The 19,996-nt window shown below is 43.4% G+C and overlaps 1 protein-coding gene across 4 annotated transcripts in view; it reads left to right on the top strand.

Moving 5' to 3' along the window:
* The window catches only part of CAB39L (calcium binding protein 39 like), a 109,852-nt gene that overhangs the window by 75,396 nt on the left and 14,460 nt on the right, over window positions 1-19,996 (top strand). For all 4 annotated transcript variants that reach the window (XM_041731292.1, XM_041731291.1, XM_041731290.1 and 1 more), the window contains 3 exons: window positions 6,452-6,620; window positions 12,201-12,260; window positions 14,995-15,060. In XM_041731292.1, coding sequence (XP_041587226.1) covers window positions 6,452-6,620; window positions 12,201-12,260; window positions 14,995-15,060 — 295 coding nt within the window. The remainder of the gene's footprint in view (window positions 1-6,451; window positions 6,621-12,200; window positions 12,261-14,994; window positions 15,061-19,996) is intronic.

Raw genomic sequence — 19,996 nt, 5'->3', positions numbered from 1 at the left:
TGCACCACCCAGGGATCCCCTGGCTGGAGTATTTTAAAGCAAATCTCAAACCTCATGTAATCTCATTGTGTCAACCCTAAATAATTTACTTTCTAAAGCTTTTCAAAAAATAAAAAAATAAATTTTACAGAATCACAATGTAATTATTATGCTTAAAAAGTAACACTGATTCTATAGTAACTAACACCTAACCCATACTCAAATTTCCTTGATTGCCCCCTCCCCAAAATTTCCATATTGGTTTGTTCAGTTGAGGAACCTAACAAGTTCCACTTACTGTATTTGGTTGTAATATAGGTCTTTTTAAAGTCTCTTTTCATTGAGAACAGCACCCGGTCCCCTTTTCATGTCATTGACTTTTTGAAAAACTGAGTTCATTATACTACAGAATTTCCTCCATTCTGGATTTGTCATATTGTTTGCTAATGGTGTCACTTAACTTGTTCCTCTGTCCCCTGTATTTCTGTCCTGGAGGTTATATTTAAAGACTTTATTAGATTCAGATTCCATTTATATTTTGGCAGTCATATTTTGTAGGTGATGCTGCGTAGTTCATATTTCATCTCATCAGGAGACATGCATTTTGTAATGCAGGGTGCATGCAGGTGGAGACAGCTTAATCCAACGTAAAGTTCCTCACCAACCTTACACTTAATTGTTTTACCATTCATTGACAAACACTGTATGATTCAGTCATTTCATTAGCAGTTACAAAAAGATGATTTTCTAATCCTGTCACTTCTCATGTATTTATAAACTAGAGTAGTTTTATAGAGAATAACGTTCCCTCATCTACCACAACAATTTAACTACTCTAAAATACAGTTCATACCATAGAGGTAGAATAAATGCCTAATTCTTTTCCTAACACTAGCAATTTAGAGAGAAATAAGTCGTTACCTCAGGAACTTCCATTGGGCTCTAGTGAGTTTCTTCTCTCTCTCTCTCCCCCTCCATCCCTCCCTCTGCCTTCCCCTTCCCTGCCACCTTCCCTCTTCCCTCATCCTTTTATTATCATTATAAATTTATGGGTTTAATTTTTTCCATATGTTTCATTTGTCTTGCTAGTGCTCAAGTGTCTATCTGTGGCCCCTTCAAGTTGCCCCCATTAGTGTGTGAGAGATTCCTTGCTTTCTGGCGCAAGATATGCCAGGCCCATCTTGTACATTTCCTAACAGACTTGGAATCAGCCATTTCTACCAAGGACTCTTGTTCTTTTTAGTGAGAAATAGTTCTTAGAGACTGTAATCTGGATGCTAGGGCTTCTCATTGACATTGAATTGTTACTACTTCTAAGCGTTTTTAGTGGACAGTTATCTCATTTTTTTAAAGTAAGCAAATATATCTAGATTAAAAGCAAAACCTCTTGTCTGTATTGAGGAAAATGACATTTTACAAAATTTTTCCAACTACTGCCTGACATTGTTTGCTTCCAGCAATAACAAAAGTTATTTTCCCCCTTATAGATATTTTTTCACAAGATCTTCTGACTATTGTATAATTTGTGTAATGTTTACTGTAGCTCACTGCTAGATGAGACAATTGCTCTTATATTTTAGCTTTTATTAAATTAGAAAGAGAATCTTATACAGTGTGATTATTTGAATAAACATGCATATATAGTGTTGTGCCTTCTCCATACTAACATAGAGGCCAGACTATACGATCCAAACTACAAATCAAAAAGAAAGATATAATTCAGTTCTATCAAATAATGATTCAACATTTATTGGATTAATCTTTATTAGCAACCTGACATAAATTAGTCATTGTGGAGGCACAGTGATTCATCATGGTCCCTGCCCTTGGGAACCTTTTTCATAAGTGGACTAGAATAGAATAGATATGATATTTACTCTGAACCAAGAATAATGTTATTCTTGGGTATTAATGTTATTGGGATTTGAAACTTAAGATAGGCTTAACTTGTGGAGCACGTCTTTATATAGTAGGCAATAAACTATCAGAAGCCAATATCCAAGAAAGTAGAAAGTTCGAAATGATATATATGAATTGCAGATCCCTTAAGTGATACTGAGAAAAACTAAGAATTTCTTTATATATCCCAGAGTATTCCTAATTCTAACATGCTGTCATCTCAGAGAATGACATTTCCACTGTTAGGCACAAACTACTGGGATGCAACACGTGTTCTGACCCAGAGGAGTATTTTAAAAAATATTTCCTTAGTTTTCAAGAATAAATAGTATATCACAGATGGTTCCAATAAACTTTACGAAATGAAAGGAAAAAGTGAACTAATTACATACAAAAGCTTGGAGTATAAACTTTTTATAGATAGTCTCGGTTTGGAAATTGAATTAAGAAATGAGAAAATGTTGGCTAGAGATCATACAACATTTTGTGTAAGCCAGAGTTTGAGTTTCATTAAAGTTCTAGTATTAAGAATTTCAGTTGGAGTTTGAAATTCATTGACTTCAGGGGTGCCAAGTTGGTTAAGCATCTGACTCTCGATTTCTGCTAAGGTCACAATCTCAGGGTTGTGAAATTGAGCCACACTGGGCATGGAGCCTACTTAAGATTCTCTCTTTTTCTCTGCCTTTTCTTCCCCCACCTACTCAGGCCCCCCCCCACACACACACACTCTCTCTCTCTCAAAAAAAGAAGAAGAAGAAGAAGAAGAAGAAGAAGAAGAAGAAGAAGAAGAAGAAAGAAATTCATTAATTTCATTATATGCCTACTTCATGCAAAACATTATGCTAAGCACTCTTTGGAGATTGAAGTAGGGATAGGGAAAAGTAACAAATAAGATCCAGAAACCCTATAGAGAGAGTGGAGGAGGACAGGAGAAGGTAAGAAGTAAAACCTGTCACATGAAGTTGTTTGAAATGAGGTGAAGAAGACAGAAGTCTAACAATTCATTGGTGATGTAACACGGTTCAGTTTGAAAAAAAAAAGTGCTAAATGGGAATTACAGACAAACTGTTGTAAGAATATGAAGGAGAGAGAGAATAATCTGAGTGGTAGGTTATTAGGAAAGACTTCAAGGAGGAGGTATCATTTAAACAAAGCCTTGAAAGATAAGAGAGGATCTTAAAGGTAGAAATGAAAGAAGAAGAAGGACATTCTAGATGGAAAGAATGGCAGACAGACCCCAAGGACGTAAGGAATGGGATGAGAAATGAAACTGAAAAGTTGAGTTCAGAGGCAAATTACAAAAGTCTGTAAATAACTCACTGTCTGGATTTTAATGATCATAAGTTCTTTATTTCATACTGCCTAACGTACTCTACCAATGAATAGCGTTGTTTTTCTCCTTCAGAGTTTAGAAAATATACCCCTCTTTATCGCATTTTGATATTTTCCCATATGTAACTCTTCCATGTGTACCAGCAGACTGATTTTCAAGTTCTTCTGGTAAGAGAAATTATTAACACTATAAATAGACATTTTCTTAATATTCTGCAAATAATCATGTCTATCTGAATAGATTAGCACTTAATGTTAATATGAGCTATTCAGGGAAAACTCAAAGGCTATTTGTAGATACGATTCAGCATAAAACAGGACAAAAATGATAAATACTACCCTAGTTTAATGAATCCTCTCAAATATCCCTGTTTACCATTTTCCCTACCGTATATATAGATTTGATTTTGTAAAGTAGTGGGTTTCCTAAGTTTTAGGAGGGAAACTCTATTCTTGAATCAAATTTCGTGTAGATGTTATAAAGAATAATGCATGATTTTTTATTGCCCAACTCATATTTGGCAAGTTATATCTTGAAACTTTGTGTAGGAGTCGTTTTGTTTCGATTTTCATCCATTGAGTTTTCTTATCTGTTCATTTCAGTTCTCATGTGTTCAGTGGCCTTTTTTGCTTTTAAAAATATTTTTTTGCTGGACTCTTTCTAACTTGCAAAATTCATGGTAAGTTTGAAAGATTATGTAGGGCCTTTATGTATGTCATTTTTCTTCTATTCTCAACATTATAGGAAAGCACTTTTTCAAGAATTGAGATAATTGAATTTTTTCCCCAGTGGGCTTTGTATGAGAACCATAAAAATTAATATTGTATTTAAACTGAGATTAAATAAGATTTTTTTATTTTTTTTATTTTTTATTTTTTTAAATAAGATTTTTTTAATCCTATACACACTTCCCAGTCTTTTACAACTATCTCTTCCTTTGTTCTATTCTACTATTTATCTACAATGGTCAACTGTATCTTTTTTTTTTTTAATATTTTATTCATTTGAGAGAGAGAAAGAGAGAACACGAGATCACAGGGGAGGGAGCAGCAGAGGAGGAGGGAGAAACAGGCTCTCTACTGAGCAGGGAACCTGATCCCAGACTCCATCCCACTGTCCCAGGGTCATGATCCAAGTTGAAGGCAGGTGCCTAACCATCTGAGCCATGCAGGCACCCTCAACTGTATCATTTTAATACTGAGTTTGTTTTACTTGAGCTGAGTACTGTGGAGTTTCTTGCACCCTTACCATACACTGGAATATAACTCAAACCTACATTTATTTCAGGTTGAATTTGACCCTGGAGGCATTGCCATTAAATCAGGGATGGAACAGATCTAATGTGCCAGTCCTGAGTTGTTTCCTACAGTAGACATTGTGTTTTTCTAGTGCAGTTTTCACCTTGAGCTGTAATTCATAACTTCAGTGAGTCCGTCAATACACAGCTACTTAGTATTGGTCATCTATGACATACAAATCATATATATCTGAGTGCATGTAATATCTATCCTTATCCTTATCTTCTCCCTGAATTCCAGGTAGATACGTTCTATTGCCTTGGAGACACCTCTGCTTAGATATCGGGCATCTCAAACTTAACATGGTCTTTCAATTTCTTCAATGAACTGTTCCTCTACTAGTTTCATTCATCTTTATTTTTTTATTTTTATTTAAGATTTTATTTATTTATTCGTGAGAGACACAGAGAAGGAGAGAGAGAGAGAGGCAGAGACACAGGTAGAGGGAGAAGCAAGCTCCATGCAGGGAGCCTGACGTGGGACTCAATCCCGGGTCTCCAGGATCAGGCCCTGGGCTGAAGGCGGTGCTAAACCGCTGAGCCACCTGGGCTGCCCTTCATTCATCTTTAAAATTGGCACCACCATCTACCCAATTATTCAGGCCAAAAATAGGGGGAATCGTTGACTCCTCAATTTCCTTCACTCCAAATTTGTTCCCCACCCTCCTCCAGCAAGGCCTGTTGACTCTGCCTCCAGACAATGTGCACCATCTGCCCACGGTCCTCTATCGTACTACGACCACCTCAGCCCAGGCCACCATCATCTCTAGCTGGGCACCCACCCACTCCTCCTCCTGCCCACTCCCCCCTGTTTTATAATAGATTCTCCACAGATGCCAAGAGCAATCTTTTAATTTTATTTATTTTAAAGATTTTATTTATTTATTCATGAGAAACAGACAGAGAGGTAGAGGCACAGACAGAGGGAGAAGCAGGCTCCATACAGGGAGCCTGACACAGGACTCGATCCCAGGTCTCCAGGATTATAACCTGGGCCGAAGGCGGCGCTAAACCACTGAGCCACCCGGGCTGCCCTAGAGCAATCTTTTTAAAGCATTCATTAGGCCATATGCTTTAAACTTGCTTTAAACTCTCCAGAGGCTTCCTACCACACTTTAAAACCTCCTTATCTTAGCTTTTGGAGCGGGAGCCCTCTGTGATGTGGCCCCTGCCCTTCTCCACTCTTGCCTCGTTTCACCCTCCTCACCACTCCTGCCCTACATTCCAGCCATGCTGGCCTTGCTTATCTCTGACTCACCAAGCTGGTTCTTGCCCTGGAGCCTTTGCGGTTAGTTCCCTTTGCCTGGAACGCTTTGCTCTCTCCCTGACCCCTCAGTCTAAACTAAAGTAAGGTAAGTAGCCGCACTCTGTAGTATAGGTATTTTAATGTCTTCTGTTTCTTTTTTTTTATTTTTTTTTTTTTTATTTTTTATGTCTTCTGTTTCATAGCACTTCTCAGAACATGAAATTTCTTTTCATTGTAATCTGTCTCTTACCCCCACTAACTAGTATTCTTTTTTTTTATAATAAATTTATTTTTTATTGGTGTTCAATTTGCCAACATACAGAATAACACCCAGTGCTCATCCCGTCAAGTGCCCCCCTCAGTGCCCGCCACCCAGTCACCCCCACCCCCCGCCCTCCTCCCCTTCCACCACCCCCAGTTCGTTTCCCAGAGACTAACTAGTATTCTCACTAAAAAACATGAACTCTAGGAAGGCAGTGACCTGCTGTGCTTACTGTTGTGTCCTCAGCATCTGGAATAGTGCCAGGCACGTCGGAGATAGTCAGTGGGTATTGAAGGAATGGTGTCTGAATGAACTGTGACAAATGGCGACTATGGTTCCATTAACCGGAGTATCAAAATGGGTCTTTTGATACCATTAATATTACTTTGTTATTAGGATAACAGAGTTCTCTGTCTCTTGTTTATTATGCTTTAGATATGAAGCCCCACAGATTGCCTTACGTTGTGGGATTATGCTGAGAGAATGTATTCGACATGAACCACTTGCCAAAATCATCCTGTTTTCTAGTCAGTTCCGAGACTTCTTTAAGTATGTGGAGTTGTCAACCTTCGATATCGCTTCAGATGCCTTTGCTACTTTTAAGGTAATTTTTTTTTTTTCCTGAATCAGTTCGGTCATTTAGTTTCAGCATCTAGTTAAAGTCAGTTGGCCTCTGAGGAGGCAGTTTAATTTTAAAAAGCAGAAAAGGCGATCCCTTACACCTGAGCACAACCAACTGAGATCTATGATGTCAATCATAAAGAGCCTCATCAGTAATGCATTCTAGAAGGCCAGTCTATCACATTGTGGAAAAAAACAATTCAAAATACTTGTCACAGGCTCCTACAGAATGAATTGCAATAGAAGCGCACATGTGGTATTCTGTGCAAAGCATGCCTTCATTTATGTTAAAAACAAAGGGCATCAGCTGCCACTTAAAGTGCATCTGGGCTGAATACCTGTGGAAGATTACCAGGGAAGCAGGAGCAGCGGTCATCTGCAGGGAAGGGAACTGGGCATCAAAGGGAGCTGAAGATCCTTCATATGATGGATACGATCTTTGCACATGAAGGACATCCTTTATCAATGCAATCATAAATTCCCACACACTGAAACAAATTGGTCATAAATAAATTGTGGGGTTTTTTTCATAACCATCTACATTCTTGTAAACGTACTATCTACTCTGTTACTAAATGGGAAATAAATTTAATCTTAGTTTTATATTAAAAAATTCTTAATTGGTATAAAATAACAGATAACGTAAGATTGCCATCTTACCATGTTTTAGTGCACAGTTTCCTAAGGTCAAGTTACCTTCTCGCTGTGGTGCAACAACGGTGCTCCATTTCCCCCTCCCCCAGCCCTGCAACCACCAGTCTGCTTTTTGAGTTTGACCATCACAAAGATGTTCAGAAAGCATATTAGAAAATAATGTAGCTAATTTGCAGGCTAAAATACTAGAACTTACACGTCTGGTGAATGATGTCACCTTAAAGATTTCTGTTTTTGGAAATCATTTACTTCTTCTTACGATCCTGCCATTATTTAATATATTTTGAAACTGGTATCATTGTCTGTGGCATGTTCATTTTTCAGTAATGGCAAATCGTCATCCTTGGAGGGCGCATAAAAGTTTTGGAAATAGCACAAAGCTGTCTGACATTCAGGTTAATGGGTAAAGTGGGTGATCGTGGTAGCTAGAACTGTTTTTGGTTTTGGTGATAATAATGGTAATGATAATAAAAAGAAATTTTAAAATGACTAAAATAAAGTCTGACTTCCTTCAGAGTATACCGCATTGGCTCTGAAGATGATTTTAGAAGAGGAATCCTGAAAATATTTTAAGCTGATGCTGTAATAGCATCATTGACAAAAAAAAAAAAAAGTCAATTACAAAAGGGGCAAGACTCATTTAAATGTATATATTCAGATTCATTTCTTTAAAAGCATTTCAGCAGTGTACTTGTTCCATTTACGTCATTCCAAATTCTTCTACTCTTTTTTTAGGATATAAATATACGTTGTTACTTAATTGTAATCCATGTATGACTTTTTATTTTTCATATATTATCTTAAAGACGTATTTCAGCGATACTGACATTAGTCCACACACCAGTATTAGTAAATGCTTTAATCCTAGTACTTTATGTGGGCGACTTGAAAGTTGCCTATGGCCCAGCTGATAAATAGTTCCGTTTAGCAGCTCTCCAGAGATCAAGAAAGGTAAACGTGGTCGCTTGTTACACTGAAGACCACGTGTGGTCCGTACACTGGGGTTTCCTCAGCCTCTCTGAGAAGGTGCCCTGGCTCTGAGAGAAGATCCAGACGTGCCCGTGGTGGCAGCCAGGGTGGGAGAGCGTCGGGGAGCAGAGGCCCGAGGGGGCGCCGAGGGGAGGGCCCTGCCGGGGACACAGCCTGCCTCGACATTTGCACCATCTCCCCAGAAATGCCTCAAAATAAGGACAGTTGAACTGATGAGACCTGTCCGAGAGAAGATCCCGGCGGGGAGCACAGTGTCCTGGGCACATCAGTTCGCACTAACGGGAGGTGGGGGGGCGGGGGCAGGTGCAAGGCGGGGGCCCAGGGTCGAAGTGCCCAGAGGGAGAGGAAAGGAGCCCTGGGCAGGCCTGGGGCAGGTGAGGAGCCCGTGTGGGGGCTGCGTGGGGGGGAGCCGGTCTCCAGGCCTGCTGCGCCCCGGGCCTCCCCGAGAGGGCCCACCCAGGGAGACGGCGAAGGGGGGTGCCCCGGGCACGGAGACGGCAAGGCCTGGGAGGAGAAGTAGCCAGAGCGCCGAGGGTGAGGGGAGGGGGGACAGGGAGCGACAGGCTGAGGGTGCACAGCCCCCAGGGGTGCCTGCTGGGCTCCTGCAGGGAAGGCCCCGCAGGCCCCACAGGCCCCCCAGCCGCACCCCACAGAGCAGAGGTTGTGCAGCCACCACAGACGAGCACCCCCAGGGCCACTGGAGGCCACACGGTGACAGAGGGTGACTTCACACACAAGACGACTCCAGTGCTGTCTAGCGAGCCGTCTGTGCCTGAAGAGCTGAGGAGATGTTTTCTATTAATAGACACGACGACTCTGCTGTCATGGAAACAAACTTGGTTCCTTTTTTAAAAAGACTGTAAGCAAAGCTTCACAAATAACTATAAACAAAGAACAAACCCTCACGGAGGCAAAAGAGCAAATAGAAATGAATATGTGCTGTTCAAGACATTCCCCCAAAGCCTTTTCAACATTTAAGAACTTTATGCTTGATAATGGAATGTTCAGCCCAATTTAATTTGCTGCACAACATTGAATATCAAAAATAAATTTGTGTTTTACTTGATAGCTCAGCATATGTTCCGTCAAACTTAAGTCTCTGAAAAATCTAAATGACTGTAAACGTCTCCAAAAAGAAGAAGGCAGGATGGGGCACCTGAGTGGCTCTATTAAGTGCCTGACTCTTGATTTCAGCTCAGGTCATGATCTCAGGGTTCTGGGATCGAGCCTTGCATCAGGCTCCACACTCAGCACGGAGCCTGCTTAAGATTCTCTCTCCCCCCTCCTTCTCTCTCTCAAATAAACAAATCTTTTTTTTTAAAGTTCTCCAGTATGCTAACAATATCAGAAATGCCAATTTCTATATTTTTCCAAAATGCTGTGGTTAATATAATAGAACAGTGACCATAGATCACTGTTTCTTTTTAAGTAAATGGCTTTGAGGGCTTCTGGTTGTTTGGTAGGCTTGTTTTTCAGTTTGATTTTAGTTTGGATTTTGTCTTTTGTTTTTAACCTCTTAGACGTACCTTTTCTGTTTTGAGCCCCAAGATGGCTCTTGCCCAGTTTAATCATTACTGTTTTAACATTGTTTATAGTTTTTCCACAGCATTGTCTACGAATTGTCATCTCCCCCCCAAAAAAAGCATTCCTAACAACCAGAATTTCTTTCATCTCTCCTTCCAAGAATCGAAGGGGTTTGAACTTGCCTCCCTCTGCCACCTGACTAGCTGGATGTCCTTGAGCAAGTGGTGAACCTCGTAGTTTCATTTTCCTCATCTGTGAGATGAAGAAAATAACCCCCGCTTTACGGAGTTGTTGTGAAGAGTAGAAATAACATGTGTCAAGCGCTCTGCATGCTCCCGACACACAGTAAATCCCCCATAAATGGCAGATAGAAGAGCACACTGTTTTAAATAATTTTTAAATTATTTAAAATTTGAACTTTATTTTTCTTTGCACCTTTCTGCTCTTTCCTTTTTGGGTAGGATTTTAGCTATTTTTCCCCCCACCGTTACATGATTTCTAACGATGCAGCAGTTTGTCTTTGTGTTATGTGTGTATATGCACGGACGTGTGTATGTGGTCAATTCCTCCAGTTTTGTGCATGCATTTACGACGTACAGAAATTTGAGGGTAGAGCTGTGCATATATACACACACGTGTGTGTAAGAGAGAGAGAGAATCGCTTATTGGCTGTACTCGCCATGTACTCGTCCTTGAGCGATCCTATCCCACCAAATTTTATTTTTCTGTTCCTGGATGTGTAAGTTATTTCAAGTATTTTCCCTTGGAATTTGAAGATGCTGCTACTAAAGAGGACTCCCTCCGGATTCCCCTTTCTTTGGAGTAAAGCTCAGGTACAGGAATGGAACCTTCCAGGCAGCGCTCATCGGCCGGCACTCCTTCTGCTGGGCCCTCGCCCGCAGCCCTGGGAGCACACGCATGGCCCCACACGCAGACCTGCCAGCCCATGCAACACGCCGATCCGGGGGCTGCTGCAGCCCTTGGAGGCTTATTAGCTGACCCCTTTCTAACCAGGGTCAGTTCAGAAAAAAATCACTGATCCTGCTAAAGACAATAGGGAAGCGGGTGTCTGAAAACGAGAGGCCCCACGGAATGCCGCAGAGCCCACACCTCCTTTCCGAGGTCCCCTGATGGAGGAGAAACTTGTTTGAATTTTGACCTCGGGCAGGCCAGGAATGAGTTCCTCTAGAGGGGTTTTCCCATTTTAAAATTCTAGTTCCAGAATCTAGTACTGAATGTTCCACTGGGGGGGAAAGAAGAAAAGTACCAGTTTCCACTGATAGGCACAGTGGTCAAACAAGACGTGATGATGAGTAATGACAGGATACCAATAGCCAGTCTCGTTGTTCCTGAACTTGAAAATTTTAGTGTGAAACGCATTAAATATCTCACTAAAATAGAGATAGGGGAGTTTTGCCATCCATAGCTGCCTTTTCGTTCTGTGTGAGTTGATGTTGTGGATCTTCTCTATGTATTTAGGGAATTTTAATTAAATGTGTATTAAGGTACAAGAACTTACTTTGGAAAACTTAAAAATTCTTGTTATGTTTTTAATTAAATCCTGCATGCTACCCAGACAGGGTATTTGGCCTCTAAGCATATAAAAGGGATTAATTAGGTGAGGCTTGTTTTCTTTCAACACCAAGGTGAATTAAGGATATAACTTAGATGCGAGTAGAAGACAGGCAAACGTCCCTTTATTCTTTTGTTCCGTTTTCTGAGAGTTATGCCTGTAATAAGATCGGTCTACTTGTCTTTAGCTTTGAAAGGGTGCATTGTATGACTTAGTCACTGCACAGCACCACGCAGTCCATTACCCCGGGGGCAGGATGGTCCTGCGACGGCACAGTCAAGTGTCGTTTTTGTGATTCCCAGCGTCCTAGGTACCTCTGTTTTAAAGGTGGTTAAGTGGAAAAAAAACAAAAAACAAAAAACAAAAAACTAAAGGTTGAGATCCTTGAAAATCTTTCAAGGTTAACCTGTGAGATGCAGTTTTAAGCCATTCAGAATTCTTTTTTCTTTTTTTAATAATTACTAACAACATTTTGAATAGATCATCATAAACTTTATTTGGATACTTATTATTAACGTCACAATCACCATGTAGTCATGGCTTGAAGAGAGATGCTGTAAATCCTGTCTCTTGGGTGCCATTTGTTTCACTGGTTAAATTATCCCCTTTCATACACGTGACAAGGATATAGGAGTTAAAGCACGTTACTGTTTTTAACAAGAAACAAACATGCATTTCACATCTTAAACTAGAGTGCAAATAATGTCGTGTATGTAAGGAAAACACTCTTCAGGAACTTACGAAATTCTTGGAAGGAAAAGCCAGACTTATAAAGTTTATTAGCTATAATAGTTTTGTTTCACTCAACTGTTCTTTTTCTAGGATTTGCTAACCAGACATAAAGTGTTGGTCGCAGACTTCTTAGAACAAAACTATGACACTGTGAGTATAGAAATCCTTTTTAAGGTTGTATGGCGTCGTCCCTTCTCTGCCCTCTCTCCCTCTGAGATCTGTGGACACTGGCCCCTGTTTATGATGCACAGCAAACACCAGCCTTACTTTTTCCATGCGCCCAGTTTGTCCATTTACCTGGAAGCCAGGTCATCAGGAAACTTTGTGGCAAAGGGAAGGTGGCAGGAGATCAGGGCGTTCTCATCGTTCACATCTGTGCCTGTTGCTTTATCTGGGAGCTCCCCACAATGACCGGCACCCGTTTACTTTGATCCCGATGTAAGAGCACCCACGTTGCCCTTAAGAGGCAGTAGGTGCCCCTAGAGGAGCACTCCACCCTCACTAAAGAGGTCATCTTACTTGCTTGGTAATTAGTTACACTTACTAGTGGAAATGCCAAATATACTCCTGCCTTCCACCTCCCTTCCCAAGTGGTGAATCCAGCCCATCCTTTTGAGAGTCAGCTGAAAGGGGACTCGTCTAGACGGCTCTCCCGAGTCCCACCCGGCCGCGTACACGCTCGGGTCCTCCCTCCCCACCGCCACTGCCACGGGTTTCCACATTGTACTATGGTGTGTCTGTACCCGCCCAGCTGGCCCTGAGCTCCCCAGAGGCAGGAACCTGATCAGAAACTATCGGCGCTGGAAAAAAAAAAAAAAAGAAACTATCGGCGCTGGATGGGGGGTTAAAGACGCATTAGATGTACATTTACAACAAGTGAAAATAAGGGCAGCCCCGGTGGCCCAGCCTTTCAGGGCCACCTTCAGCCCGGGGTGTGATCCTGGAGACCCGGGATCAAGTCCCACGTCAGGCTTCCTGCGTGGAGCCTGCTTCTCCCTCTGCCTCTCTTTCTCTCTCTCTGTCATGAATAAATAAATAAAATCCTTAAAAAAAAAAAGTGAAAATAAGGGAGCTGAGCTAGTTTATGACCAAGCCCGTGGTGTCAGCTCCGCATGTTTCTACAGAGCGAGTGATGTCAACGTGTTGTGCAAGAATGCCCTGCATTCAGGAAACAGCACACGACAATTGGGAAGACTGTGAACTCGTTCCCTTCAATCCCTTATTTACCCGACTCTGTGCCTATGATCACTTCACGGGCACTGGGCCTGCTGTGCTGACCTGACAGCAGCCGAGGACTCCTGCTCCCTGTGACATCTCATGCTTTCTGAGGCTCCTGTGTCTTTAGCGGTAGCCTGGGAAATGGGACACCGATCCAGGACCCTCACATCGTGAAGCTGGCGTCTGTGGGCCCGCTCATTCCTTACACACGTATGTGGGGGTTCCGGTTACGTGTGATTGCGCTCACCCGTGGAATTTAAGAAACAAACGAGCAAAGGAAAAAGGACACAGAGAGACAGAGGAGAGACAAACCAAGAAGGACTCTTAACTGTAGAGAACACACTGATGGTGCGCAGAGGGGAGGGGTGGGGGCGGGGGGGGGGGGGGGGGGGGGGGGGAACGGGCGAGGGGGTTAATGAGGGTGCCCGGCGCTGTAGGAAAGTGCTGAATCCCCACATGTTGTACACCCGGAACTAATATAAGGCTGTGTGTTGACTATGCGGAATTAAAATTAAAAAAAACAAAAACCTTACCGCAGCATTAGATCCATCTCCTGTCCGCAGAATCCTGACGGTAAACAGTAAGGCCTTCGTATAAAAGGGTGTAATTAATGAGCGACGCGGTTGGTTTTCACCTGCACTTTCTCACTTGCCCGCCCGCCCGCTCAGTCCCCTCGAGGACCAGCACCGCTGCCACCCTCCGCAGGCCCCAGCCCGGCCTCTCCTGCCTTCAGTTCTCCGCTGGGCTCGCTCCCCCCTCCCCCGAGACCTCCAAAGCTTGTCCTGGGGGGCAGGAGGTTGATCCTTAGCTTCCCCAGCCCCTGGCTGTCTGAAGGGCCCGGGCAGGGATCCCCCCAGCCACGTTGGGGACCGGGGGCCCCAAACACCAGTGTCCCCGAGCCTTCGGGGAGGCGAGCTGCGGTCAGCACGGCCACTGTGCAGCAGAGTCACCCCCTCCTCCCCGTTCCTCTGCGTGGTCTCACTACGATCTCGACAGTGTGATTCTTCGTGGGGTCCCGTGTGAAGCCCTTGTGCTGCTTGACCTCTTGCTAAAATCATTCGTGTGCTAATAGCTACCAGCGAGGCTGCATGATCTAAATTTCTCTAAAATGGCATGAAATGTGTTACTTCGCTACTCACTTAATAGATGGGTTGATAGACGTTCTCTCCAAAAGGATTTATTGAGAGGACTCAACTACTCCATTTTTCTACTCAATTGTTAATTTGCGGGACGAGAGTAAAATGGAGAAGGCCGTGGGTGGCATCACTGGGCCTTCCTACCCTCCGGAGAGCATGATGCGGTGGGGGAAAGCCGCCATGGGACAGTGGCGTCGGCATGGGGCCAAGCGGCCGCCGGGCTGCACTGGCCTGGGGCTCAGGGGTTACTTTTTTTTTTTAATTTTTTATTTATTTATGATAGTCACACACAGAGAGAGAGAGAGGCAGAGACATAGGCTGAGGGAGAAGCAGGCTCCATGCACCGGGAGCCCGACGTGGGATTCGATCCCAGGTCTCCAGGATCGCGCCCTGGACCAAAGGCAGGCGCCAAACCGCTGCGCCACCCAGGGATCCCTCGGGGGTTACTTTTGAAGCAAGGCAGCAAGCCAACCTAATGCAGAGAAACCACGGCTGGTCTTACACTCTCACATTTGTTTTCTTTTCCTTAGATTTTTGAAGACTATGAGAAATTGCTTCTGTCCGAGAATTATGTGACTAAGAGACAATCCTTAAAGGTAATATCAGATTTCTTTAAGTTACGAGCTTCTATCAGTTGGTACCTTGTTAGTAAGTGGTGGCTCTTAGTGGACAAGTACATAGAGATGAATTAAAGGGCCCTTTTTTGTTGTTGCTGTAGTTTGGAAAGTATGTCTCATGTTATGAGTGTGCTTTGTAGCAAGACCGTGTTTAAGTGCCCTGCCCCAAATACTTTTTGGAAGTAACAATATAAATAATAAGTACATGATGAATGTACATGTAGAATGTAGTATATCTCAGCTCAGAAAGAAAATCAAGCTTGAGCTAATTTAAATAAAACCACACTTGTCTCCTAGGATGTATTTCCGGGAGATGAAAAGAAATCACTCTTGGCTTGAAATTAAGATCTGAATTACTGTTTACAAGGAGGAATCAGCAAAGTCCCCCTGTGGCTCTCTTTCAGTGCATCTGAAACAGAAAACTAGTGACCGTATTTCTCTTGTACGTCTCTCTGTAAATGACTTAGTGACCTGTTTTGGAAAGAAAGGGAGAAGAAACGGTTATGTGATGGGGCTTCTGAGACACACTTACCTCTATTTGTAATATATTTTTCTTTTTTTCTTTTTTTCTTTTTAATTTTTAATTTTTTAAAAATTTATTTATGATAGTCACAGAGAGAAAGAAAGAGAGAGGCAGAGACACAGGGAGAGGGAGAAGCAGGCTCCATGCACCAGGAGCCTGACGTGGGATTCGATCCCGGGTCTCCAGGATCGCGCCCTGGGCCAAAGGCAGGCGCCAAACCGCTGCGCCACCCAGGGATCCCTGTAATATAGTTTTCTAAAGATTTTTTTTTTACACCATATAGCATTGCTGGGTTCCATCCTCTGAGCATTCTTGTAATGTTTTACTGCAGGTCCTTTTTTTTTTTTTTTTTAAACAACTTTATTTTTTTAATTTATGATAGGCACATAGTGAGAGAGAGAGGCAGAGACACAGGCAGAGGGAGAAGCAGGCTCCATGCACCGGGAGCCCGACATGGGATTCGATCCTGGGTCTCCAGGATCGCGCCCTGGGCCTAAGGCAGGCTCTAAACCCTGTGCCACCCAGGGATCCCTGCAGGTCCTTTTTAATGCCTCCACCGTTTAACATTGACACCTTCACATTGTATTTCCAGCCAAGATTTTGAGCTATGAAAATAGTCATTCTTTCAAAGAATAATCTTTAATAAATCTGGGTACTTAATCACATACCCCCAAACTGTACTTTTCTAAAAATGCCAGTTATTAACAATGAAACAGACTTGGAAAGCGGTTAAAAGACGGTATCACCAGCTGGAAAAGAAAATAAAGTCAGCTCTCAGTTATCTGCGGATAGTTTCGTTGGATTAGGTTCGGAGGTGGGGGCGGCGAGGAGGGTAATAACAGGGCAGTCCGTCTGGTCAGCAAGCATCTATGTGCCCCTGTTGCTAACATCACGGCGACAGCCAACAACAAAATGAAGTTGCACCTCTATGGACCTACATTCTGTTGGGGGAGAACAGACAATAGAAAAACAGGGGCGCCTGGTGGCTCCGTGGGTTACGCATCTGCCTTCAGCTTGGGTCAGGATCCCAGGGCCCCAGGATCGAGCCCCACACGGGGCTCCCTGCTCAGCAGGAAGCCTGCCTCTCCCTCTCCCCCTGCCCCTCCTCCCCGGCTTGTGCAATCTCTCTCTCTCTCTCTCTCTCTCTCTCTGTCTCTCAGATAAATAAATAAAATCTCTAAGAAAAAATAGATAAGCATACATAAATATATAACTTTCCGGTGGTTTTAGAACAGTTAAGGAGGGCACGAGGACAGGAGGTGATGACTGGGGTGATGGGGGTGTGCTTGTGGCCGAGGGGCACTTGCTGTCGGGGGTCATATCACCTATGAAATGCCTGTGGGAGGTCCCACCTCCCCCATGAGTCAGGCAGCCCAGCAGGGTAGGGCCACATAGTCAGCAGGCGGCCTTCCCTCCTTGAGGAAAGGTGCCTGGGGGGGCCTGAGGGGGCCTGGGGGGTGGCACAGTCAGTTGAGCATCCGAGATCGAGCCCCACATCAGGCTCCACGCTCAGCATGGAGTCTGCTTGGGACCCTCTCCTTTCGCCCTCCCCTCCCTCCCCCCTTCCTCCGTCTCAAGCAGCCATTTGGTCAAGAGGAGGTTGGACTGCTCCTCCGGGAGGGGACGTCAGTGAGAGCTGCATCCCTGCCCTTCACATCCCATCCCACTCGGATATCCCAAAGAAACAGGACGGCGCCCCGAGGGGCCCGCACATGACTGATCAAATCGCTCATACATTTTCTGAGTCCTTCCTCTTTTTAGTGGGAATCTGTAAGATCTTGAGCCAAAGTAGCAGCATTGGTGTGAACTAAGGTGATTGAACTAAGTTGGGAATTTATCCTTGGACCATTTTTCCGGCAGTGACGGGAATTCGTGGTAGAAATCTTCCCGTGATCCACCGTGTCTAGGGCATCGAGCGCCGTTACAAAGCTTACATTGCTCCCCCCGAACACCTCCCTCCTGGGCCTTCTCCCTGCTTTTTCCTTCCTGCCACCGTGTTGTCCCCTCCTGCCCTTGTGCCCATTGCCCCCCTTGCCTTCTCAAGGTGTCACCAGCCCCCACCTTGTCCTGTGCCCTAGCAGGAGGCATTGGCATTTGAAGACAGAAGCCTGTTGGTGGAGCCGTGTGTGATCGCCACCCTAATACAATTTTGGTGGGTAGCGAAGGGGAGCGGGAAGGGTCGCCCTTCACTGCCGGTGGCACCTGCGTCTGCACTGTGCGGCCCCCTGCCGCGGGGCTCGGCGCTAGACACCTGCGCTCGACACCTGCGCTCGGTCCCGGGCCACAGCGAGCAGCAGCCCAGTTTGCATGAGGCCTTGAAACTCCTCCTTTTCCTCTCGATGGCGCTTTCTGGGTATTCACAGACGCCCCAGCCCTCCCACAAGGCCTCCTGCCTGTTCTTTATTAATCCTACGCCAGACGTACCACCTTGCTGCCACTCTTGCCTAAAATCTTCGATAGTGGAGTGTCTCACAAATATTTTATTTACGGGATGGTAAAGCCAAGCGCCGGTTGGACATTAAAAGAAAAAAAAGAACTAGTAAAAGACAGAGAAAGCGTATCTCAGGATGCAGAAGCTGTTAGAATGAGTACGAAAGATTTGCCCTTTTTTTTTTTTGAATGCTAGATTACAGGCGGAGACATCACTAAAATGGTCTTATCTCACTGTATTCCAGGAGAGAGCTCATTAAATTCCACATATTCTTGTCTTTATCAGAAAAACGTTGTTTAGGAGAGCCCTGCTGGTGCGCTGTTGGTTTTTCCTTCTGAGAATTAGGTCCGTGGTAGCAATATGTTCTGTCTTGGCACAGCCCTGTTTACATCTCCACATTCTGTAATATTTCGTACATAGACGCTTCATTGTTTTAGAAAATAAGAGACTTTATTAGATTATTGTTATCATTACTACCATTATTGAAAGATTATTAGAAGAGTATACGGACAGTATCCTGTAAGTGATGAACTGTCTTAAAGCCAGGCTGCTTTCTGGCTCCAAAGCACTTGCTGCCGGCTGTCTTTTGTTAATCATGCTCCAAGTTTTTCTGAACTACCTTGGGGTGCTTAGATGCCTGATGTCAATAAAAAATAATTAAAAGAGAAATTCCTCCCCCTCACATGACAGAGCTTAGGGAATTTATTTCTTATCTTCTTTGGAGCCATTTAATTACTAGCAAGAAAGATTATAATTCAAAAGAAGCTTGGTAGAATTTTGGGGGGGGTTGTTTTTGGCTCTGGTCAATTTCATAACACACAAGTTTAAAAAAAAAAGTCATTATTTCTGTTTGCTGTGCTTGGCTTTACTCTGTAATACAGAGGCCTATAAAATCTGACATAGAGAACCAAAAACAAGTCTCTCTCCATTTTACCTGTTACAGTATCGTGTTAAGCACTTTGTATCATGGTTAAATGCAGCATTTTGTCATTGTCAGTATTAATTAAAATAGATGAACACTTCTTGGCTAAAAGAGTCAGTGTTGTTGGCCAGATGATTTAATACAATTGATTGTTTCAGAAAAGTAGTGGGATTATGTTAGCAGAGGATAGATTGGGTAAAATTTACATGTAGGCATCCCCATGTAATAAAAATTAAAGTGACTTAATCTGAATTTAACTTATGTCACTTGAAATTGAGTGTGTGTGCGAGTGCAAACTTTAAGGGTAAATTTTTTTAATGAAATTTCTGTATTGTTGAAGAGACCTTTTGATGTGTGTGTGTACTCTCTGTATATGTATTTGTATTTTGTGATATGTATTATATTCGATTTTTATGTACGTTTTATATAGATCTTTATATCAGTATAGAATCTATAGATGGCTCTATATCTGTGTCTGTAAGGAAGCGTAGCTGCATATGCCCATGTATATCTTCAGTGGGTATATTTTATGTACAAATATAAATCGTGCCAGCTTTACAACCCAGAAGTGGTTGGGTTTTTTTTAGAGAGTCTGGGAGCCAACTGCTGGCACGTGAACACAGGAGGACAGCACGTCTCCCTTCCCAGCATTGGGGAAATTAACCTCAGTGCTGCTCTCCCAGCTGTAACCATCTGCTCGTCAGATAAGAGTTCTGTTATTCTCTTTATCAGCTGAATAAAGGCAATTAGCTAAAGCAAGTGGCTAGCTCCGGCCAGGTGGGTTCAGAGTGAGCTGTGAAGGGTGCGTAGTGCAAGGCGGCTGTCGAGTCCGCTTCCAAGGGACAGGTTACCCTTCATCTTGAGAAGATACAGACACGATGGATTGTAGCTGCGTGGCCGGATAAACAAGGAGGAATTTCACCTCTTTCCTGGTGTCTTTGCCGCAGACTACCTATAATGTTGTGCTGCGGATATATCTATTCAATAATCAAACTGCTCGCTTTCTTTTCTGCAGTTTGTGGACCTTATTTCCCCAACG

This window comes from Vulpes lagopus, chromosome 16 (genome assembly GCF_018345385.1).
Source record: "Vulpes lagopus strain Blue_001 chromosome 16, ASM1834538v1, whole genome shotgun sequence".
Lineage (NCBI taxonomy): Eukaryota > Metazoa > Chordata > Mammalia > Carnivora > Canidae > Vulpes > Vulpes lagopus.
Note: the sequence above shows the minus strand (reverse complement) of the source record. Positions and strands in the feature narration are given on the sequence as shown.